Source organism: Cetorhinus maximus, chromosome 14, assembly GCF_964194155.1.
Source record: "Cetorhinus maximus chromosome 14, sCetMax3.hap1.1, whole genome shotgun sequence".
NCBI classification, from domain to species: domain Eukaryota; kingdom Metazoa; phylum Chordata; class Chondrichthyes; order Lamniformes; family Cetorhinidae; genus Cetorhinus; species Cetorhinus maximus.
Window position 1 is genome coordinate 92,215,926 of NC_135892.1, and position 25,294 is coordinate 92,241,219.

At 44.0% G+C, this 25,294-nt stretch overlaps 1 protein-coding gene across 3 annotated transcripts in view; it reads left to right on the forward strand.

Moving 5' to 3' along the window:
- Positions 1-24,363, forward strand: part of LOC144689829 (CAP-Gly domain-containing linker protein 4-like) — a 350,052-nt gene extending 325,689 nt beyond the window's left edge. For all 3 annotated transcript variants that reach the window (XM_078557236.1, XM_078557237.1, XM_078557239.1), the window contains one exon: positions 19,777-24,363. In XM_078557236.1, the coding sequence (XP_078413362.1) occupies positions 19,777-20,095 (319 nt within the window). In that variant the 3' untranslated portion in view covers positions 20,096-24,363. The remainder of the gene's footprint in view (positions 1-19,776) is intronic.
- Positions 24,364-25,294: the final 931 nt, after the last annotated feature.

Below are 25,294 nucleotides of genomic sequence, written 5' to 3' on the forward strand. Positions count from 1 at the left end.
TCCTCCCATCCTGGGGAACCAGCACCTCCTGCCGTGCTGCCACCTCCTTGAGGAGGGCAGCGAGGCAGTCATCAGAAAAACAAGGGACACACTGGCCCCCCGACCTATCCTATCCTCCAGCCTGGCCTGCCCCGATGGCCTACCCTCCGGACTGGCCTGCCCCATTGGCCCACCCTCCGGGCTTTCATAACCTCCATTGCCCCTCTGCAGAGCCCTTCGCCCAGCCATTGCGAGCAGCCTTTCCAAGGCTGCCAGGCCTTCCTTTATACAGGCAGCCGGGTCGCCATTGGACCCGGCAGGCTGAGCGTGCCCGCCACTGCCCACCCACTCCCACGATGCGTGGCCATCATGAAGTACGCTGGACAGGCCTTAATTGGCTTGTCCGTGTAAAATGGCAGCGCGGACCCACGCGTCTACGCCCGCTCCTGCTCCGCCTCCCTGCCCCTGGTTAAAGCTTTTCCCATTGTACACACCAACCATGGTGCCGACCATCTCTGGGAGGATAACCATATCCCGAAGATGAGTCTTGACAACCTCTGGTTTCTCCATTAAGGGAGCTTCCTTTTTCGCCTTGCGCAGCCTTTTCAGGAGGGACTGCTGTTTGCAGCGAAGGCCTCTGTTCACACGCCTATGCTGACGGGCACAATACAACTGCATCAGCTGTTCATAGGACATGTCGAGGAACTGATCCAAGTTAACACCTCTGTAGGTAAATTTCCTGAAAGTTCTTTTCTTCTTCTGTTCTACTTGGTCAGCCATTTTCACCCAGTTTCGCTGGAATGGTATCAATTTGCACGATGTCGTGCACAAGGACTCCCAAATCCCTCTGTGCTGCAGCCTTCTGCAATCTTTCTCCATTTAAATAATATCAGCTCCTCTATTCTTCCTGCCAAAGTGCATAACCTCACATTTTTCCACATTATATTCCATCTGCCAAGTTTTTGCCCACTCACTTGACCTGTCTATGTCCCTCTGTAGACTCCTAGTATGATCCTCACCACTTGCCTTCCTACCTATTTCTGTGTCATTCGCAAACTTGGCGATAGTACATTCACTTCCCTCATCTAAGTCATTAATATATATCGTAAATAATTGTGGCCTCAGCACTGATCCCTGTGGTACTCCACTAGTTACAGATTACCTTCCTGAAAATGCGCCCCCCCCTTATCTCAATTCTCTGTCTTCTATTATTTAGCCAATCCTCTATCTATTACCCCCAACACCATGGGTTCTTATCTTATTAAGTAGCCTTATGTGCGGTACCTTATTGAACACCTTTTGGAAATCCAAATATTTTACATCAACTGGTTCTCCTTTATTTATCCTGCTTGTTACCTCCTCAAAGAATTCTAATAAATTTGTTAGGCATAATTCCCCCTTCATGAAGCCATGCTGACTCTGCTTGATTAGATTATGTTTTTCTAAACGCTCTGACATTACATCCTTTATAATAGACTCCAACATTTTCCCAATGACAGATGTTAAGCTATCTGGCCTATAGTTACCTGTTTTTTGCCTGCCTCCCTTTTTGAATAAGGGTGTTACATTGGCTGTTCTCCAATCCTCTGGGACTTTTCCAGAATCTAAGGATTCTTGGAAGATTACTACCAGTGCATCCACCATCTCTGTGGCTACTTCCTTTAATATCCTAGGATACAATCCATCAGGTTCAGGGAACTTATCGGCCTTTAGCCCCATTAGTTTCCCTGGTACTTTTTTTTTAGTGATAGTTATTGTATTTGTTTCCTCCCCCTCTTTTGCTCCTTGATTATTTAGCATTTTTAGAATGCTATTTGTATCTTCTACCGTGAAGACTGAAGCAAAGTATTTATTCAACTCCTCTGCCATTTCTTGGTTCCCCATAATTATTTCCCCAGCATCTGTGACCTATGAGCATTTTAGGGTACTGTTAGGAACTAGAGTTAGTTTTAAGTAAGTTATATTTGCATTGGTGGATGTTACAAATAAGCTATAGCTTTAAGTTTTAACTTTAAATTTAATTTAAATTATTTATTTGTGGTTTAAAAGGGTGAAACCTGGGCCTAGTTTCATTTAGAGTTTTTTCTCTGAGATGAAGTCAGCAAGTCTGAAGTTATGTTTGTATACCTGCATTTTGATGAGGTTTTGCAACCCTTGAAGTGGAGAGCTGTGTTTCAAGTGGGGTTAGTGGTTTAGGGAAGTTAAAACAAAGTAGGAAAAACTGTGCTGTTGCCTAGCAACAAGAGACCTATAGAGAGACAGAGAAATAGAAAAGCAGTTTGAATTCAGTTGGTCTGTGGGAATCGTAGGGTGAGGAAGCTGGACAGTAGAGGGAATTGCAGAGAGCAAATTTCCCAAAAGAACAGAAAGTCCCAAAACCAGGGAGTGGGGACTGAGTGAGTATCTGAGAGAGAGTCCGTGGAAGGCGAAGCTTGAAAGCGTGTGGTAATCCAGGGGAAAGGAACATCAGGAGGAGAGGTTGAAATCCTGGAGGTGGATCCTTGTGAAAGGTGACCAAGTGAAAGCGTTGTTTGGGAGAAGATTCCAAAACAAGTTCTTTGAACGTTGAGATTGGAAAGCCTTGCGAGAAAGACGGAGTTCTGTGAGACCTGTTAATTCACGGTGTGACAAGTGCCTGAGGGGAGTTGATGAGAGATTCATAGTATCTGTTTGGGGTGGCATCTGTCACTTGATCTTGGAGTGTGGTGAGCCTGACTACAGGCTTTCTATTGGTTTATATGGACAGTATACTTATTGTGAACATCAGGGTATAAGATAGATTTTTTATAACTTGTGTTATTCTTATGAATTTGTATATATCTGTAAAGGTAAGGTTGTGGGTGAAGGGGCAGTGTAATATAGTTCATTTTTTTCTTGTTTAATAAATGTTTTATTATTTTGTTAAAAGTACATCAGCAGACTCTGAGACTCTGTTCAGTAGCCGTGCTCCACGTTTCTAAACAAAAAATAAAGTTAGGATCTATTAAGCCAGGTTCCACCCAAGGATCTGGCTTATCCAGTAGTAACATCAACTAAGATCATAAGAGTACCTTTTGTATTATTTTCACAATTTTAGAGTGTTAATACAAATTTTGTTATTAATTTGTTTTGATTAGAGGTATAAACTTGTGCAGAACAATCTCTCTAGGGATTATTAGCAATACCCTCCTAAAAAGAGGCTTCTATGAACAGAACAAAAACAAAAATACCTGGAAAGACTCAGCAGGTCTCGCAGCATCTGCGGAGAGGAACACGGTTAACGTTTCAACAGAACTAAGTAAAAATAGAAGAGAGGTGAAATATAAGCTGGTTTAAGGGAGGGTGGGACAAGTAGAGCTAGATAGAGGGCCAGTGATAGGTGGAGATAGCCAAAAGATGTCATAGACAAAAGGACAAAAAGGTGTTGAAGGTGGTGATATTATCTAAGGAATGTGTTAATTAAGGGTAGAAAGCAGGACAAGCAAGGTACAGATAGCCCTAGTCGGGGTGGGGTGAAGGAATCGAAAAAGGCTAAAAGGTAGAGATAAAACAATGGATGGAAATATATTTAAAAATAATGGAAATAGGTGGGAAAAGAAAAATCTATATAAATTATTGGAAAATGAAGGGGGGATCAGAAAGGGGGTGGGGATGTAGGAGAGAGTTCATGACCTAAAATTGTTGAACTCAATATTCAGTCCGGAAGGCTGTAAAGTGCCTAGTCGGAAGATGAGGTGCTGTTCCTCTAGTTGGCGTTGAGCTTCACTGGAACAATGCAGCAGGCCAAGGACGGACATGTGGGCATGAGAGCAGGGTGGACTGTTGAAATGGCAAGCGACAGGGAGGTCTGGGTAATGCTTGCGGACAGACCGTTCTATGAACAGTTTGCATATGAGATTGGACCACCTTCATCCTCCAAAGAACGCTAGTGATGTCCTTCCTCCCTATTAAAGGGCAGGCAACTGCCCTTTAGGAAAGGAAAACATAAAATAATATTGTCTTCTTTGTAAGGGGAAACATATTGATGCATCTTTGTTGCATTGGGTTTTGGTTATCCACATAAAAAGTACAGTGAGAGCCATTCAACTTGTGAAGCCAAAATTGTATATCTAGAACACATTTTGAATAGCAAAAAATGGCATCTACAGGATTGGAGCATAATCCCAGAAAATGTTTGATGCTGTTCCTCCCTTTAATGTTGAAAATGTGAAAATGATTCTTCAGTCAAGATACCTGTTCTAGAATAATGAGTGTACAGATGTGCTGACTAAATTTGGAAGGTTTGATTCATTGTCCAGCATATAAGAGCTCAGAATTACTGGCTAGGATTTTCTGGCCCTGTCACGGGTGGGATCCGCTGCAGGTGTGGCAGCGCCCCAGCCAGAAGCCCATTGACTTGCAGCGGGACTGGAAGATCGCGGTAGCGGGCGGCTGCGGAAAATCCCACTCACTGAGTTGACCGAGGGAAAAGAAGTGTTGTTCCTGGTCGTTTGATGAACAATGTGACTATGTTCACACATCTGTCTAGCACGGGCTGTTTCTAACTAACCAAAACTGAATTTGAAAGAATATTATCCGTGAATAAACAGATCTTGTACATAGCAGCAATCATCCTTAATGGATGCCTGTGTTGTTTAAAACATTGTGGGATTAAATTTCCGTGAGGGTTCTTCCAATCTCTCCCCATAACTCCAGTGGAGATTCCTACAGACATTGCATTCAGATATGTTCAAGTTTCAGGTTACTAGTTAAGAGGAATGTTATTTGCAACATGAGGAGGAGTGAAAAGTGTAACTACATACTATACTGCAGGCAATAATATATCGACTAATGCTGCCTTATAAAATTTTAATTATTGGACTGTTCCTTGGCAAATGCCTCCAGCAAACTGCACACCATAATTGGACATTCTGCTATTCGAGGACGGTGAAATATCAGACCGTCTTGGCTAGTCCGAAGTTAAGTTGGAGAGCCTGGGGGGAGCATGGGTGCTGTTCAGAAGCCATATTGCTCTGTATCCTACAAATCAGAAGGGAAAAGCTTGAAAGCTAAGAATGATTAAAATGGTTCTGAGAAAAATCAATTCACAAAAATAATTGGAACCTTTTCAGGCCTCTTTTCTCTTTCCCATCATATTTAACTGAATGGAGTGACCATTGCGCATGTTCTGCCCAGCAGAATTAGGGGGACCCTAATTTGCATAGGTTAATGAGGTTCTTGCTTGTTTCAGGTAGGTGGCCAGAAGAAAGCCCTGGCGAACATAACAGAGCAAGAGCAGAGCAGTAAGCCCACCACCTCTATACCTCTGGGCAGAGGAAATTAAAATGTTTTCTGTAGTATTGTATGTCAGGATCTGAATGGAACTTCCTCTGTAGGGAAAACAGTGAAACTTTTAAGATAATTAGCTTGTAAAGATCATAAGATATCTATATCACTTAGTGTTTTTTCTATTTTGATGAGGTCCCTTCAATCATCAGCTTTCAATACTATAAGGCTCAAGTTTTAATCTTTCTTCACCACTCAAACTTTTTATACTTGGGATTAGTCTTGTTGTCTTTCTATGTACCCTTTCCAATGTAATCATATCTTTTTGTACCTCGGAGACCAAAAAGTTAAACACGCTACTCTAAGCATGGTTTGACCACTGCACTGTAAGGGTGGAGTCGTCCCAGATTTGCACTAAGTGTGGTAGCGGGTGGGAAAAATGGAATATTACCTGCCAGCCGCAATGGCAGCTTTTCACGCCATATCGTCTTATTCCTGCCTCATTGATTATGCATTCCCAGGAATTACACCGGGTCGCTAGTGGGGCAGCCTCTGATTTGCCCACCCCACCATCACCTCAGGTCTTCAGAAAATCGGGTGCCATATTTAAAGGCCTTCCCTCCACAGAGCTAGCACCCTTCAAGGGTTAGGAAGCTGCTGGGAACTGACGCCTGCCAAAGGGAGGAACATGCTGCCCCCCCAGATTTAGTGATGCCTCCCTTGAGCACCTACTGGATGCAGTGGAGGCCTGCTGCGAAGCCCTCTACCCCCACTCTGGGCAAAGACCAGCAAGCAAGGCCACCAATCCAACGTGGGAGGCAGTGACAGCGGTGGTCAGCGCCAACACCCTGCAATAGAGGACAGCCATCCAGTGTGGAAGACGATGAATGGCCTCATCCATTCTGCCAGGGCAAGTCACTCTTCTCATCATTCTCAACTCACACTCTCACAAACCCATCACACACCCACAAGGATCTCACACCTCAATGGACACCACCACTAACTGACACCCTCACATCTCTATCAGGCTCATATTGTTTGGAGCTCACGTCCTCATCCCATCCATGGCTCCACTTACCTCACAAACATTCCACACAGTTCCATACATCCTGCTCACGCTCTCCATTTGTTTTCATGAAGCTGGCTGACAACAGCAGGGGGAGGTCCCAGACTGGGGGTCACATTAGACCTCTCACTCACTGAGGAGCATGCCATCACGCTGACTGGTGAGGACGTGGTCCGTGCCTGCGGAGATGATGAGGTCAGTGGCAAACACCCATATGAGGATCCTGCACCACAGTATCCATCTCTCAACACAACTGTGAGTGCTCTCTCCCCTGCTTTTGACTCTGCTTTTGATCCCTACTTTGGTTCACAGGAAGCTCTGCCGAGCAACTGACACCCACAGCCAGCCAGCTCCATCCAGGTCCTGCGAAGAGGGCACCTCCTTCATTGAAGGGCTGGATATAAGCAGCCTGGAAGTCCTGGAAGTGCTTACCCACAGCCTCTGCCAATGCAGAGACACACACCTTGGTGGGACCTAGATATAGAGCAGGCTCGCGTTCACAATCTGGTGATCTCCACACAGTCACTTGTCCGCAGTAGGAGGAGGCAGGTTCAGCCAAGTTTCCTGGCACTCTGAGGACTGCTGCGGAAGAGGCGCCTGTGAAGAGGCACCCAAGTCAGATGGCGAGCCTCCGGATTCGGCCTTCCAAATCATCGTGGAGAGTCAGCAGAAGGCGGGGAACATCACGTGGAACTGTTGGAAGCCCTCAAGAGAGTGGCATGCGAGTTGGAGGAGTGCACCCACTTGATGAAGTGGTGCCCATATGTACACATATGGAGGTCTCCATGGGATGGATGGCGGATGCCATGAAGACTCTGGTCCAGCAGAATGCAGATATGCGCACAGACCTGCACTCCATTGCGACAGCCATGAGTGGTTCCTGCAGTAGAAATGCACGAGCGAAACAGGGCACCTTGCCATCCCTCCAGGTGCTCCTCCCCCTCAAGGGGTCACACTGGGGCCGTCAGGCACCCGAAGGGAGGAGGTGCGGCAGTTGGACACTGCTGGGAACTGGACACCCACTCAGGAATCTCAGAGGCTGCTCTCTGCCTTCCAGTCCCCTTTGCCTGTGACCCCCCTCAACCCCATCCTCCGTCACCACAGAGAGAGCAGGAGGACAGCCGAAGCAGGCCGAGGCCCTCAAGGCCTCAGCTCTCCAGAGGACCCACGCCAAAGTCATCAGAGGCAACAGGGCCAACCATTGCACAGGCTGTCTCCATCCCTGATGCAGATGTCAGGGCAGGAACTAGAAGAAGTGGTATGCCAAGAAAAGTTAAGAATTTCTGATCACAAGTGGTTGCACGGGTGAACACATTTTGTTACTTTATAATCTGAAAATATATTCACTTTCACTGAGTAATGTCTAATGGTGTCTTTTAGCTTTATTTACATGCTTCGTGAGTCCTCCCCCTACATCCCCCCACACTAGCAGTGCCGCTGCATGCAGCCGGACCAGGAGTGATTTTGGAGGGAGAAATGTGTATGTGTAGCAGGGCCTTTCACAGCCTCAAGCAAGCATTGTTCAATGCAGACGGAGCCTTCCTCCATCACATTCATCTCAATGTCCTAAGCATTTTCAATGCTGCCTGCTCGGGTTCTCTTTCAGTTATCCACCTGAGGTGACCTGCATTTCTGCCCACCCACTGATTGCAATCCCATGCAGCACTTGTGCCGCCCAACATGAGGCTCCTCTCATTTTTGATTTCAGAAGCACGGTGATTGTAAAATATGTTTTTAGCTCCCTTGTCCTTTTCCCTCCCCCAGTCACCCATATCCTCTCCCCATCACTGTTGACCCCTCTGGCATCACCCTCCACCTCCCCACCACCACCTACCAACAAGAACCTTTTTCAACCTAGGATGTCCAGGTGAACATGCACATTCCCTATCTTCCTGAGAAGCCCACTGCCCCCCCATCCATCTTGACCTCCCCAACTTCCTCCATCCCACCCCCAGGGTCCATGTCTGCCTCTGATGCCCTACCAACCATCCTTCACATCCTTTCTACCACTACCGTCGCACCCTCACCTTCCCACCCTACCGCTCACTCTGCCTTCTCTCATGCTCACTATTCCATCCTACCACATCCATCCTCAGTTCGCTCTGCAGGAGGCAGTCATCAACTCCACAGACTCCTGCCTTGCACAATCACCTGGACATTCCCCCTGGGCTCCTTCCTCCATCCCCTCCCCAGACTCCTTCCTCCCCACCCCTCTGGACTCCTTCCTGCCCCCTCTGGGCTCCTACCTCCCCTCCACCTCCCCGGACTCATTCTCCCCTCTATACTCGTCCTTCCTCATCCACCTTTTCCCCCCCATTACACCTACCTCCTCAGTTGCCACATTCTCCCTGTTACGCCCTCCTCTCCTCCCAACCTCACCCCCCTGGACACTATCGTTCCTTCCCTCCCAAACTCACCACCCCCCCACCGCCGGTACCCCTTCCTTTTTCAGTCAAACCTAGACCTTCTCCACCCACTTGACAATAATCCTTAGCAGCCATTGGCAAGACCCTGATATCCCGAAGCAGACCCCAGACATCAACGGTGACCTTCTACCTTCCGTGAGCTGCTTCGCAGCAGAGCCATGCCCATGAAAATCCACCCAGCTTGTGATGCACGTCTTCCTCCAGGGTCCAGTTGCTGTAGGACTCCAGCTTCTTCTGTTCCTCGGATATCCACCATGTGAGTAAGGCCCTAACAGTAAGTCCTGACTTCTGCACGTCATACTTGTCAAGACATACCTTGGGCCAGCGTGTTTTCCTGCCAATGTGCCTGGATGATTCAGAGTGGGGGGATGATTCCAGCGAGCAGGGCTTATAACTATATGCAGATGTATTAAAATAACGTTCCCAACGTGCAGCGGTGAGAAAGGCGGTCTGCCATTGAATGGGTGGAGCGGACAATCGCAAACTGGTCTCACGGCGTCATGAAACCAATTTTTGGCCTTCTCACCATAATGTCCATTCACGCATGCCATGACACCCAATGCCAACGGGGACGGACTAAGCCTTGGCATCATTTAAGTGCACTTATATGACTCCAATCAGTGTAGAATTTTCACCTTGATTGCCATTGACATCAGTTTTGCTAGGGCTCCTTAATGCCACACTTGGTCAAATGCTGCTTTGATGTCCAGGGCTGTCACTCTCACCTCACCTCTAGAATTCAGTTCTCTTGTCCAGGTTTTGCCAAGGCCGTAATGAGGTCTGGAGTCCAAGTGGCCTTGCTGAGAATCAGTGGGCAGGTTATTGCTGAGCAAGTGCTGCTCGATAGCACTGTCGATGACATCTTCCATTAATGATATTTGAAGTAAAAGTGGAAACTTTAATTGCATGTGACTTCCTTCAGGCTCAGGTGATGCCAGGAACCTATGTCTGTCCAGAAGGCTGGGCCAGATTGAGCTGTCACTGGCTCCGAGTGCCTCGCTGCTCATTGCACAAACCCCGCTCAGTGCTGTTTGCTCCTCACTGCAAACTTTTCTAATAATTGAGAGAAGACTGATGGGACAGTAATTGGCCAGATTGGATTTGTCCTGCTTTTTATGGATAGGACATGCCTGGACAACTTTCCATATTGTCAGGTAGTTGCCAGTGTTGTAGCTGTACTGGAACAGTTTGGCCAGGAGCACAACTACAGTACTACAGCCTGAATGTTGTCAGGGCTGTAGCCTTTGCTGTATCCAGTGCGTTCTTGATATCACGTGGAATTGGTTGAGCACTGTCATCTCTATTTCTGGAGACTCAGGAAGAGGTCGAGATGGCTCATCCACTCAGCACTTCTGGCTGAAGATGGTTGCAAATGCTTCAGCCTTGTCTTTTGAACTGATGCACCGGGCTCTCCCTTCACTGGGGATGTTTTTTGGAGCCTCCTGCTCCAAATAGTTGTTTAATTGTCCACCATCATTCACTACTGCATGTAGCAGGACTGAAGAACTTTGATCTGATCCACTGGTTTGTAGAATCGCTTTGCTCTCCATAACATGCTGCTTCCACATTTAGCACACATGCATTCCTGTATTGTAGCTTTGCCAGGTGGCTGCCTCATTTCTAGGAATGCCTGGTGCTGCTCCTGGCATACTCCCCTACACTCCTAATTCAACCAGGTTTGGATTGAATTGATGGTAATGGTAGAATGAGGGATATGATAGGCCTTGAGATTACATACTGTTGTTAAATACAATCCTGCTGTTGTTGATGGCCTCTGGCGCTTTATGGATACCCAGTTTTGAGCTGCTGGATCTGCTCTAAATCTATCCCATTTTACATGGTGATTGTACCTCTTAACACAATGGAGGATGTTCTCAGTGTGAAGATGGGGCTTAGTGTCCACAAGGACCATGTGCTGGGCTCTCCAACCAATACTGTCATGAACAGATGCATCTGTGACAGTTAAATTTGTGAGTTGAGAGTTATTCCCTCTTTTTGTTTCTCTCGCCACCTGTGTCAGGCTCATCTGACAGATATGTCATTCAGGACTCAGCCAGCTCACTCAGGAGGGCTATTGAATCACTCTTGGTGATGGACATTGATGTCCCCTATCCAGAGTACACCTGTGCACTTGCTAGCCTCAGTGCTTCTTTCAAGTGGTGTTCAACATGGAAGAGTACTGATTCATCAATTGAGAGAGGGAAGTAGGTGCTAATCAGCAGGGGGCTTCCTCGCCCATGTTTGTTCAGATGCTGGAGGATTTCCAGGGCCACTCATTCCTTACTGTATACCACTGTGTTGCCATCTCTGATAGATTTGCCCCCTGGAGGGGGGCAGGACATACCCAGAGATGGTGATGAAGGAGTCTGCAACATTTTAAGGCATGATTCTGAAAGTATGGCTATGTCAGTGTGTTGCTTGACTAGACTGTGGGACAGCTCTCCCAATTTTGGCACATTCCCAGATGTTACTGAGGAGGGCTTTGCAGGGTCAATTGGCAGGATCTGCCTTTGTCGTTTCTGGTGCCTAGGTTGATGCCAGGTGGTCCGTCCAGTTTCATACTTACTTAATTTTTCTGTAGCCTTTTGATACAACTAGGTCATTTAAGAGGGCAGTTAAGAGTCAACCACATTGCTTTGGGTCTGAAATCACATGTAGGTCAGACCGCATAAAGACAGCAGATTTCCTTCCCTGAAGAACCTTAGCAAACCAGGTGGATTTTTATGACAATCTATGATCATGATTACTGAGAGTCACTTTTTATTCCATTTAATTAATTAATTAATTGAATTTGAATTCCCCCAGCTACCATGGTGGGATTCCACTCATGTCTTTGGAGCATTAGTCTGGGCTTCCGGATTACTAGTCCAGTAACATCCCCACTATTCTATCACCCTCTCTCTAATATCTGTAAATATGTTGCGTTGAATGTGGAATGTTGGTAAGAAATAGTAGGAGCCTAGGATGGAACCTTTTGGCACTCCCTAAAACTTCCCTTTCTTTCCTCTTTTAAGATGCTCCTTAAAACCTAATTCCTCAATCAAGCTTTTAGTCATCTGTCCTAATATTTCCTTATGGTCAGTGTCATATTTTTGTCTAATAATGCTCCTGTGAAGTGCTTTGAGATGTTTTATTATGTTAAAGGCACTACACAAATGCAAGTTTAAATGGTGGGATAGGGCATTGATGTTTCAGAATATATTGCAAGTGATGAATGTTTGATGGTGGACAAATAGTTGGCAATCTAGACTCCATGCAGTGTCTGTAATGAGGCTTACACTGTTTGATATTTTTATGAAAAATCTGTAATGGTTTTTGGTAAGTGAGGAATGCTGCCATCTAACAGATGAATACTATCAATACCAATACCACCATCAATATCAATGGTGTATTTTGTATGCATTTTATTTCTTTGAAGAAGCCAAATGATAATGAAACTGTAGGATTATAATATTGGAGAAAATGAAAGGACCTTTAGATGGTGCAATGCCTCCAGCTGGGTGTGATTTGTTTTATTGGTTTTTAACTGCATACAAGGCTATGTCGTAGAAATGCCATAAAATTTTTGATGGTGAAGCAAATAGTGGCTTTATTTCTATAGTTGCTCATGAACAAATATTGATCTCATTACTCAGCACTACTTTACAAAGCAGCAAGCCTCTCAACGCTGGTGACAAGACCATACATGTGGAACTAACTGCATAGTCCACTGTTAGTATACCAACAGGAATGAATTTTTTTTACCATAATTTAATTGGGGTCATTTATGAAACAAATAAATGTGGACCATGCTATCAAAACCACTCTCCAACCTCATTTACTTTACAGCACTGCCAGTAAAGTTTAGAACTGCTGTCAGCAATAGCTCTACAAAGTGATTATTAAATTGTCATCTCAGCCTGCGCTATTTTAACAGTGTTCAAGATACTTTAATAAGTATAATTAAAAAGTACAACAGTTAATAGTGCCTTAATGCCCTGACATTTTACTTTTCTTGGTGTGCCCCAAAACAAAAAAAGACAGGAAGCAACAGGAAGCTAGTTATAGGGTGCATTTAATAATATATTTTACTGAAGTTATTTTATGCAAACCTTTTACAAGCTTATGCTGGTGGAAAGAATGACATTCGAGAAATGGACTTGATATATGAAAACTTTGGCTGCAAAATTGGACTCCATTGCACCCTTGGTTTTGGTGTTACAGGTACTGTTTTGATATCAAAATGACATGCCCACTACGTACACACTTTTGGTGTGGTTAGTGTCAAATGCCATCTTGGTGATTTTTGTATTTGCATGAAGATAAGGAATGTGCGTCAGAAGTATGCAGAGTTGGCAGATTGCAATGTCAGTCAGCATATAACGCTGCTTTGATGCCAGCTTTGCCATTTTTGTTTTCACTGCTCCATCTAATGTCCTCTCAAATGTGCACAGCTGAACATGTGGTCAGCAGTAGGATATAACCCCTACAAGCACGACTTAAAGGAATCACCAACCACTCTCAGGTTAATTGCTGATTAATTCCTGCTGGCTCTGTCTGAGTTTGTAGAAGCGCTTGCTGGTTTGCAGTTTTGTTACGTTAGTGAAGTTGACAGGGAATGTCCTACATCTTGAGAATCAGAGTGATTGCAGCACAGAAGGATGCCATTTGGCCCAGCGAGCCTGTTGTGCCCTTGGCACATGAAATGTAGCTAGTCCCACTCCCCTGTTCTTTCCACGTAGCCCTGCAAAACTTTTCTCCTTAGGTGCTTGTTCAACTCCCTTTTGAAGGCCTTGGTCTGACTTCAAGGGTTCTAGCAGCCTATTTGCCCCTCGTCCTGGGTGCTATAGTTGCAATCCCCCTTGGGCTGCAGCATGAAAGGGAGATGGAGCAGAGGCAGCAAAGAAGAGGACAAGCTGCTGAAAGAGGGAGGAGGAGGAGAATGGGGAAAAAGGCTCTCAGCAGGAGGCCTCATCTGCCTGGGATCTTCTAGAAACATTTCTCTTACTTCAGCTTAAGCCAGGAGTGGTGTGTACATCATCTGTGCTTTAGGAGGGAATTGCTCACAGAACTCTGCCACTTCTTGCAAGCGGGTCTGCAGCCTTAAAGTAGGGCAAGAACGGCACAGCCAATGGCTGTGAAGGTGATGGTGGCCCAGACCTCCTTCGTGTTGGCATCCTTCCAGGCTAGAGCTTGTGACCTCTGTAACATCTCCCTATTAAACGTCCACTGCTGCATAAGAGACGTGACAGATGCTGTGGGAGTTCATTATGCTCTCTCTGACTAGAGAAGCAGGTGGACTATGCATGTGGCTTTGCCAGATATCCAGTTAGTGGACATCCCCATGGTGCAGGGTGAGATCAACTGCTCAAAAGTGGCTAATTGCTGAGATGTGCTCCACTGCAAAGGTTACCACTTGCTGAATGTGCAGCCATGCTTGGCATGTTGAATGCCTGCTATCTTAACAGCAATCATGATACTTTTATTCTGAACCAGGCTGTTGCTCCTTCAGTATTTGAGCCACCACATCAAACCAGAGTGGCTGCTGGATAACCAGGTCTATCTGCTTAACACCTAGCTCATTCTGCTTCACAACCCAACCACATGTGGCCAGCAGGCATACAGTAAGAACCAGGCTGCCACACAAAACACAGAGCAAACCACTGGGGTGCTCAGCAATAAAACAATAAAACAAATCACACTCAGTAATGGTTCCACTGCCTGAACTGTTCTGCTGGAGCATATGTCCCAGTTTGTCGTGGTTTGCTTTGTTCTGCATGGGTTTGCCATCATGAGAACACTGCCCTTGCCCACCAGGGATTCACCAAGCAGCTCAGGGACAAGAGGAGGAAGAGAAAGAGCCAAAATGCTGAAATACAAGCCATCTTTTAACAATCATTCCAAACCAACTTTACCCAATAAATCAAATATATTCCATACAAACGTTAACTGATTATCCTTGATGTAAAGAACCTATTTTTTATTTTTCTTGGACAGTGGCTTTAAAAATTGGACTATGACTTTAAAAAACTACCATGGCTGCAGTTGAAAGACATGTTCACTGGAACAGGATGAGGAATATCTACAAGTTGCTATCCTGGAACATAGAGTGCCATAAGAGAACAGGATGGCACCAGAAAGGAGTACTAGACTAGGGGGAACTGCCTAATGACAGCATTTTAATTAGCTCCTGACCAGGTGACCAGGGTTTTGTGTGATAACAGTGCAGGCAGAACAGCTCCTAGCCTGCAAAGAGGGAAGACCTGAAACCTCTCTCTCCTATGTTTGTAAGATTCCAGCAATTCTGCCATAATAGCTAGCAGGCTATTGCTCACATCTCTCTAACCTGCTTTCTCTGAAAACCCCTGTCAAGAGGAAAAGGGGAAAAATCATCAGTAGAGACATTGAAAGCAAGTATTTCAACCAACGAACCACAGACAGCAAGTGCTGGGAGACCGCCTCATGTCATCAACAAGAAATTACAAGGAATTTGGAAGACATCAATCAAAATCAACCTATCTAAACCTGTACTTCAGATTGGTGCTATTGAACTGTTTTATCTCACCCTTAAAATCCATGTTTTGTGTGTCTTGTTTTTGTATGTTTGTGTGTGTGTGTTTGTGTTTTGGGGCTTAAGAAGGGGTAAAGTTTAAGTTAGTGAGTTAGAAGTTAGCGGTTCATATTTCTTTCCTTTGCCACTAGTTAAAGACAATTTATTCAATAAACAGATATTTACTTATTAAGTTTACAAACCTGGTGCTCATATTCTGTTAACCTAAATTAAACAGTTTGGTAGAATTGGGGCAATCTTATGGTTTGGTAAAACTTTTCATATTTGTCATGGCTCGGGGAACAGTGGGGCTTGATATTACAGCGCACTGTTCCCAGTGAGTCGTGATATTGAGCATTCTTTAGTGTCTCGCAGGTGTTTTTGCCTGGCTTAGTTTTCCTATGCAATGCTATCTCAGTGGCTGCAGCATGACTGGTGGAAGGTTGTTGAATTTCAGTGGGGGAGATTACAGATGGGCTTGCAGCAGGCCTTGAGCAGACTAGAAGGCTTGGTTTTGGACTGCACGACCACAGTGTGGGTGGACTGGTTGGCTGACAGGCAACAGTGGGGGAACTGGTGGAGTCACAGTGGTGGGAGCACGAATGCTGAGAAAGATTTGTGCTCCATGGAGCCACTGCCTTTGCTCTGGGGTAGTGCCTCAGCAATCCTATTAATCTGCTGGAGCACAAATTGCTGGATCCCTCTGAGAAGTGTTATCTACAGCAGTCTGAGCCTGCATGCCACCATTTTGGGCCTGCATTGCAACAAGCTGATAATTCATGACCTAGTCTGAACTTTCACTGTAGCACCCAGATGTCGGGTAGCTTCTTGTGCTTCAATGGGAGCTGACACCTCAGCCACCAGATGCTGCATCATTACTGGGTCCAGCAGTGTTCTCATGAAGTTGGCGACCACTTGCTTGCTGGAAAGGATGGGCTTCAAGTTCTATACAAATTCCAGTGCAAAGTTGCAGCTGGACTCCCCCATCCACCTTGACAGTTAGATTAGGCTTTCTGGCATCAAGCATTTTTCCATGTGCATGCCTAACAGTGTTTTTCTGTACACCAGCTTATCAAGGTCCTCATCTGAGTCCTTTGCAGCAGCTTGTGTGTGACTTTGCCTACCCAAGGAAGCTGGCACCTGCATTATCCTCTCCCCCTGGCTGCAAGCCACTTGTGCACAGTGATTCACCATGTGCAGATTCCACCCCTATAATATCTATTAAAGTGTGTGCAGTGCCAGTACTTGAGTTGGCAGCTGCAAGTCTGAAATTGAGTGATAGTGTTTCTTCTTCAGTGTCCTGCTTGCCTTGGACTTCACGCTCCACCACCCTGTGTTTGACCAGGTGGTAGTTCTTTGATATCTGAAAGGATGAAGACACAAGGGTAGGGTGGGGCAAGGAAAAGGGTGAAAAGCAAGAAATGCATGATTACTCCATCTGCAGCTTGTAACTCAAAGGAGATTGTGGGATGAGTGGGAAGTGGGAGCTGGTGAGAAGGTAAATTAGGTAAGAGCGTACTGTCATTCTGTATGATTTCAATCATGTTACTGGTCAGGTCTTTGTTTGTGGCTGCTCCAATGATGGCCAGCGCAGTTTCCTTTATGGGGCTGAGAGCATGCAGCCATGCCTATTCCCTGCCAGATGTTGCTGTCTCCAGGTATGGGCCTCCTCGGTCTGCAAGAGAGAGGTAAATGTGTCAGTGAGTATGGTGCAGTATGTTTGGATGATGCACCTGTCATAGTTGAAAAGCTGGCAGTGTGTGCAAGCTGGTGGTGTTAAGTGGGTGAGGATGAGGTAAGGCTATAAAGATGAGGTCTGAGTCATGCTTGATAGAGGCAGCTGTTAAGTGAGTGAAGTGGTGTGGTGAATGGAGCAATGTGTGATGCTAGTGGTTCATTTGTAAGATTAAGTCATTTGAAGATGTATGCACTGACCTTGCCCACTCGTGTGAAGTTATTAAACTTCTTCCTGCACTGCAGGCATTGACAGCAATTTGCTCCCCACTGCCTTTTCAGTGTCTGTCTGTTAGGCCTCCTGACCTCCCTAAGAGAAGAGGACCTTTCTCCTCCTGCACTGAGGCCATCAGTGCTGCATCAAAGAACCTTGGAGCACACTATCTGGCATGTGGTGCCAGTTTCACTCCTCTTTCTATTCTTCTGTAACCAGTTCCAGCACCTGATGCAGCCAGAATGCACCTCATCTTTAAATAATGCAGACTATCTTTAAGTAATGCTGGCCTTGCAAGAACTTGGGTCACCTGCTGAGGCACGCAGCCAGTCAGCATTGTGCTCAGAGCTGGCTGCAAGCCACTATCCTTTAAATGAGCAGGCAACATGAAATTTGAGTGCTACCTGCATTGCTATGAACAAACATAGGTTAATCACACCTGGTGATCCCCATGCCAGTTTTGCAGCCTGACCCAAATTATGCCCCCTTATTTTTGAACTAGAACCTAGTTAGGTTAGCAGAAAAATATAACTTTGAGTTATATTTTAGTTAAAAGATTTTGAAGGTACGAATACCAATGTTAATGAAATTTTGAAAGTGTTTTGTCTGACTACAGTTTATGCTTTGCAGTGGTAAAATACAGGTCTGCATTAACAGGTCGCACTAAAGTGATTTCCTGACCCTAGTCTTATCCCTGAGAAAGGGCCAGGTGGAGCCCAAGCAGTTTCCACTAGGAGAAAGAGAGCCATTCCACTAGACTTAATATATTGCAGAGTTGTTGGTTTTGTTGCAGCGTTTATGACAGTCTAGAAGCAAATCTTCAGCCCATTCTGCCAGCCAGACTTGGGGGAATCTTGGAGAAAAAGGGGAAAAAATTGAAACAGAAAACCTTTTAAATTAATTCCTTTCAGTCATGAAGTTTGCTTTATCCTAAAGATGTTTTGTACCATAGTTCTTACAATATCTGTTGGAAGTAATTTGTTTTTTAATTGAATAATATAATTAAATTGAAATTGAGTGCAACCAAAGTGCAACATTGAGTAATTAATGTCTAAACATTAGAAACAGCTTTGAAAGTCATTTTTATTTTTCAGTGGATTTGATCGAACTTTGACAAAATAAAGCCAGTATCATCAGAGACAGGAACTTCCCTCAATCTTCAAGGCCTGAATTTTTCAGTTGGCGTGCAGGGGTGGGCCCAACACGCCGGCATGTAAATTGACATGCGATGACGTTGGGTGTGCGTCCCGATGTCATCACGCCGTCTTGCGATGTTTCGTTCGCCAACACGCGCCCGCCGATAACTGAAGCCTATTAAGACCATTAACAAATTAATTAATGTAATTGTTTATGCTGCCAGTCCAACTTTAAGGTTGGCGGGCAGGCAAAAAGGCCAAGCAGCCTTCATGTTTTTTAGGAAACCTTATCCACGAACGGGATGAGGTTTCCTAAAGCTTTTACTACTTAAATAAAAAAAATTTCTTAAATATCTCATGTGTCACAGTCACATGAGGGGACATGTTTAATTAAATTTTCAAAGCACTTATTTATTTATTTCAAAAGCGCTTCAATCTCCCTGAGGCAATTCCGTGCCTTAGGGAGATTGAGGCGCTCTTTCACGCGTATACACGAAAGAGCGCTGGCCCCTACTCTCACTGCTCCCTCCACCCGCACAGATAGCGCTGAGCACTGCAGCTTGTGTCTTACATGGAACATCTATGTTAAAGCACTATGGGGAAAATTTTCTCTCTGTTGGGGGGATTAGGTTGGAGTGGGCACGGGCAGGCATGCAGCCAATCGCTGCCTGCGATCGGCTGCACGCCACCATTTTGTGTGGGCAGGCCAAGTAAGGCCCGCCCAGCATGACGCGCACCCAGAAGCACTGAGCGATCCCTGTGCAGGCTTGGGGGTGTGGGGAGGGGTGGGGGGGACGTGGAGAGGGGTAGGCTGAGTAGGGGCCTGCGCAGATTAGTTTGATTTTCAAAAATTTTAATAAAGAGAAAAAAAAAATTTAAGACATGTCCCCTCATGTGACAGTGTCACATGAGCTGGGACATGTCAATGAACTTTAATAAAAAAATTTTATTTACTTTATAAACCTTTCGTGAAACCTCATCCCGCCCGTCGATGAGGTTTCATGATAAATGCGAAGGCCGCTTGAGCGCTTCGCCTGCCCGCCAATCTTAAGGTTGGACAGGCAGCTCAGTTAATAACTTTAATTAGTTTTTAAATGGCCTTAATAGGCCTTTGACAGTTCGGTGGGCCCGCAGCCATCTCTGGTGCGCACCTGCCGAACTGAAGATCTGAATGACATGCAGTGACGTCGGGACACATGCCCGACGTCACCACGTGTCATTTTAAATGTCGGCAAGCGGGCCCTACCCCCGCTCGCTGACCCGAAGATTCTGGCCTATGATTTTGTACAAATAAATACAGCCACAAATGCTAGAAATCTGAGATAAAAAATAAGATAACTCTAGAAATGCACAGCAGCTTGAAAAATTCACAAGAAGAATGCTTTAGGTATATTCTGTTCATCAGAATCATGTGATTTACTTCTCACAACACTATTTCTTGCTTCCAGGTCAAAAAACGCAGTCATAAGACGAAGCTGGAGCAGCACAAGCACCAATGAGAGAAGCGTAAAGTTACAGGAAGGGTCACAAGTATTACTGAGCAGCTCCAGTGAGATGGCGACCATTAAATACATTGGACCTACTGACTTTGCTCCTGGTCTATGGCTTGGATTAGAATTGCGCTCACGAAAAGGAAAAAATGATGGTTCTGTGGGAGAGAAACGTTATTTTACTTGTAAACCAAATTACGGGGTTCTGGTGCGACCAAGCCGTGTCACGTACCGAGGGATTAATGGCAACAAACTAGTGGATGATATTTATGGGTAAAAGATTTGTTTGAGGTGAGATATAGGGCAAACGTAAGCATACTGAATTTAACATATGCACTTAAGCCAGGAATTTCCTCCAAATCTGCCCCACCCAAATACACCCATACTCTGGAAACAAATTACATGACTTAAATGGTTGCATAATTTTGGACGTGAGTTACATTTGTAACTACAATATGCACAAGTCTTCAAATTTTACAATTTTCCATCGAACCAGATTTTCAGGCGCAGCAGGAAACAAAGTCATTTTAGTTTGTCTTTTAAATGTAATATTTTTAGTATTTTTTTAACATTTACCTTCACTGAGATTACTCTGTACTTTCTGCTCCCTTTAATGCGTGCATTGTAGTCTCAGAAAAGCTGCACTTCATTATATAGTGGCAACATATACAAGACTGTCATCTCTTCGCCATTTGAGATGAATCTCACTCAATTTGTTCTAAAAATGTTACCTATTTCAAATATCTCACTCCTAAAAATATATATAATTTCATAAGGTGAAATGGGTTTTCAATCCATCTCACTCATTTGGATCATAAATCTCACTTACAGTTCCCTGAAGGTGACCGGTCTGTAGGAAGACATTTACAAGCATTATATTAGAACTGGGAGGTTATAACTATCAGGAAAGACTAACAGGCTGGAGCTCTTTTCTGTAGAAAAGAGAAGGCTGAGGGGTAACCTGATAGAGGTCTTTAAAATTATGAAAGGATTTTATAGGGTAGACATAGAGAAAATATTCCCACTTGTGGGGGAGTCCAAAACTAGGGGTTATAAATATAAGATAGTCACTAACAAATCCAATAAGGAATTCAGGAGAAACTTCTTTGCCCAAAGAGGGTTAGAATGTGGAACATGTTACCACATGGAGTTGTTGAGGTAACTAGCATAGATGCATTTAAGGGGAAGCTAGATAAGTAAATGAGGGAAAAAGGAATAGGATATGTTGATAGGGTTAGATGAAGCAGAGTGGGAGGAAGCTCATGCAGAGCATGAACACTGGTAGGCTAGTTGGGCCAAATTGCCTGTTTCTGTGCTATAAATTCTACACAATTGTAGTAATGGGGTTTGACACTAAAACAGAATTGACCATTCATCCCTTCAAGCTTATTCCGTCATTCTATGAGATCATGGCTAATCTATACCTCAGCTACATTTGTTCCATATCCCTGATTCCTTTACCTAATAAAATTCTATCAATCTTTTCAAGTGACCCACTATTTTAGGATGTAAGTTCCAGAGTTCCACAATCCTTTGTGTGACCAAGTGCTTCCTAATCTCACTGCTAAATGACCTTATTGTAAGATTATATCCTCCTGCTCTGGATTCCCCCACCTGATGAAATAGTGGGCTGGACTTAATACTCCCCACTGGCAGGTTTGAAGGCAGAGGTGCAGGTTAAATCCAGCAGGCGGCCTGCCCGCTGCCTACCTGCCTACCCCTGCCCCTACTACAATTTTACCAGCCTGCCTGCCAGTGGGGTAAATGAGGTCCATAAGTGGGTAATGAATGCCCTCTTAAGGGCCTCATTCTGCCAATGCCGAGATTAAACCAGCAGCAGGAGAGGTCCATGCCAAGCAGCCTGCCCGGCAGGGGTCTGGTGATGGACAGGTGTGGGGGTCCCTCTTTAACTGGCACCTTGGGTCCTTTGAAGGCAGCCACCCCTGGTTCCCCTCCTCCCAGTGCTTCTCAATTCCTGCCCTCCACCCACCCTTCTCCCTGACCCCAAACACTTAATGAAGTTCTGAACCATCGCTGCATGCCTCCTCAAGCCCCAAGTGCAGTACCGGCAATGGCCATGGTGGTTTTGCCAGCACTTGAAAGCTGCCAGCCTCTGATTTTCCAACAGCTCTCTAAAGCAGGGCTTCTTGTCCCTCAGGGGTGGAAATCCCACATTCAGCCTATTAACGGCTAATCGGTATTAAATGGCTGCGGGGCAGCTGTTGTTCTAGAGCATTTAGGCGGGGGTGAGTGTGGGGATCACTGTGCTTCGTATAATTCATCCCAGATTTTCTGTATCTACACTATTGAATCCTCTTGACAGTGAAAAGACCCCACTTATATAACCCATGAACCTTCTAAACTCATGACAGTACAAGCTAAGTAATGACAATCAGCCCTCCTGATTTAACTCTTTAAGGGCTGGTATTAGAATAGTGAATCTGTGCTGTTTTATGGCATAAATTAAAAAGTGAAAAGCTTCCCAGATTGCAGGCTCTTAAACATGCTGAGCCTAATATGCATGAATGATGGTTAAATGAGTTGAAACTTTAAATTTAAGACGCAAAGGAAAAATATACTGGCTTGAGTTCAGCGTTTGCCTGAGCCCCAGTTGCTTATGATAATTTCTGCTGATTTATGTCCATTTTACACCCGTGTTGGGTTTCACCATATCCTAGTGAGATTTTGAGTTTACTTGAACATAATCTTACATCAGCAAAATGGTTGCATCTTCAGGTTCAATTTCGGGTACAAATTCCAGTTACACCCACAAGGAAACTCCAGGTCTTTGTATCTAGCAAGAAAATGAGAAAGGTCAGAATGAATGCATAAAGAAAATTTTTACAATGCTGATGATATGTGTGAATGTGATAGTAATAATTATTCACAAATGTGCAAACAATCCATGCAGTTTGTTGCACTTCACTGAAGGTAATGTTCTTGCTTTTACCTGACCCTTAAGAGACATCAGTATCAGATTTATATATAAAAAACATTTGTATTACAGATTAGTAACTTTTAGCATATAATGTTTCATTATATGATAGTACCACGGAATATCTACTATGTAGCGTGCGTGAAATATCTGAAAGCACAAGCAAAATGTCACTTCGTAGTTAAGTCTGACAAGGATTTTTTTGTTCCTTATGCACTTTCAACCATCCAGTGGATGTACAGACGCACGCATGCACATACACAGACCTTTCATACTAACCGCTGACTTACAGTTATAGCGTCCTTTCAAAACAATGCAGTTATATACAGTGCTGATCTAACCACATTTAACCCAAAACCCACCATTATAAAAGTTACTGTAAGCAGAAGTGGTTCAAGCTCAGTGTAGGGCAAAACAAAATGTGATGCACTTTGAAGTTTTTAATACATAATGTGTGTGTATATATATATATATATTTAGAATTTTTTTCGGAGAGAAGGGTGTTATTTTTGAATATAAATATTAAAGTAGGTTATGCTTCATTGTGCTTTTATAGTTCAAAGTACAAAGAATGTTTCTTAACGGAAATGTACTTGTGATAAGTAAAATGGTCTTTTTGTCTATTTATTGCCATTAAATAAGCAGCATGAAAACAGAAAATGCTGGAAACACTCAGTAGACTAGGCAGCATCTGGGAAGAGATTGTAACCTGATCTAAATTAGCAGTATCACCTCCTGTAAATGCTGAAAAGCTAACGTCATTACCCCAGCTATATTGGGTGATAAGAGATTGTAAAACTGACGCATTAGTGATGCATTTACTTTACCTGCCATTAGCAGGAGCCCCAATGGCAGTTTTATAAGGTAAGCAAGTCAGCAATAAGATTCCCCGAAGAGATAATTTTCACTTTCATATGGAGCAATGCTGTGATAGCCATGTAAATACTGCAGTTGCTGGCTATCATTTCTTGCTGTGGAAAGGTTTGAATTAGTTTCCAGGAAAGATTTTACAATAACTGAACATGAACAAGCTTGTTAGTGTTTCGAGTCGAATATGACTTCTTCTGAAGAAGAGTCATATTCGACTCAAAACGTTAATTCTGTTTCTCTTGCCATTGATGCTGCCAGACTTGCTGAGTGTTTCCAGCATTTTCTTTTTTTCTTTCATATTTCCAGCATTTGCAGTATTTTGCTTTTATGAGCAAGTTTGTGTTTGTGCAATTTTATTGTCTTTTATTTTATCTTTTTCTTTCATTTTGGTAGCAATGGTTAGAGAAATCTTGTACAGATGAGTGGTAGTGAAACCACTTCACACATGTACCAAGGAGTGCAACTTCTCTTTAATCAGTTAGCCTGACAAATGGCAATGATTATTTGTCACCTCTACTTTGGATGTTATCACCATTTGAGTTCATATTGCAACCAGAAGTAGTACTACTGTTGCACTAATATTATAGAACAGGCATAAATCTACTCTATACTATTCATATGTTATCAATTTTTTAAAAATCAGCATTTATCAGAATCTGGTATACCAGTAGTATATAAATGTAAAGCCATTAATTCAGTCCAATAATATGCAAAATAAATCTGACTAGCTTCTATTTTAAGCCCTTGTACTTGTTAATGCAGTAATTCATTTGTTATGGAACTAGCTATAAAATATGCCTGTAATGCAAACATCCACAGTCTCAACAGTTTCCATAAGCCAGTATTTCCTTTATTGTAATTTATAGGGAAGAAACCCTAATGCTGAACAAATGTTCCTGTTAACTGACAAGCTCTGTAAATCAAGGTCAGACATCTCTAGCTATACATTGAAGAGGTATATTGCACTTATAAGCCAAGCCTCTCTTAAATTTAATATTAAAAGACAATTTCCTTTCCTCAATGACCTATCTGCAAGTATAGATGATTAACACGTATGGTTCTGTAAGACAGGCTGCATCACAACAAAATTGTAAAAACAGTGGATTAGTGAGCTGATAATATTAGAACGAGATGCTATTGGGATTATTGGGAAAATCAGTCTTAAATGAGCTAATAGATGATTTCATGAGACTGTAGGGCATATTTTAAGGACCATGAGCAGATCCACAGGGGACAGATATGGTAGGAAAAAATATCTGCTTGTTTAGATGAGTGCAGACATGACCAGACTTGCAGGGTCACCGATTTTTTTTAAAGCTGGTGAAGCATTGGCATCATCTGGGTCTAGTGCTAGGAGCTAGCAACAGAGATGGCAGGAAATTGGTATCAACAGTTCTTTAAGGGTTGCTGACAAGGAATGATAAACTTTAAAGGAGTGTAGTGACTTAAAGATAAGTGGTTACATATGGGGACAAAAATTGTGTTATCCTGTAAATAAGATGGTATTTGTTTTAATGTATGTTTAAGCTTTTCTTAAAGCCTCTCAGTGAAGAAAGAGCCTGCCAATCATAAATGACTGGCACACAAATGTGGAAGCTGAAAATTGGGCCTCTAGATCAGTAGAGCAGTGCATCATTTAACCCCTGCTGGCAAAATGTAGACAGTATTATA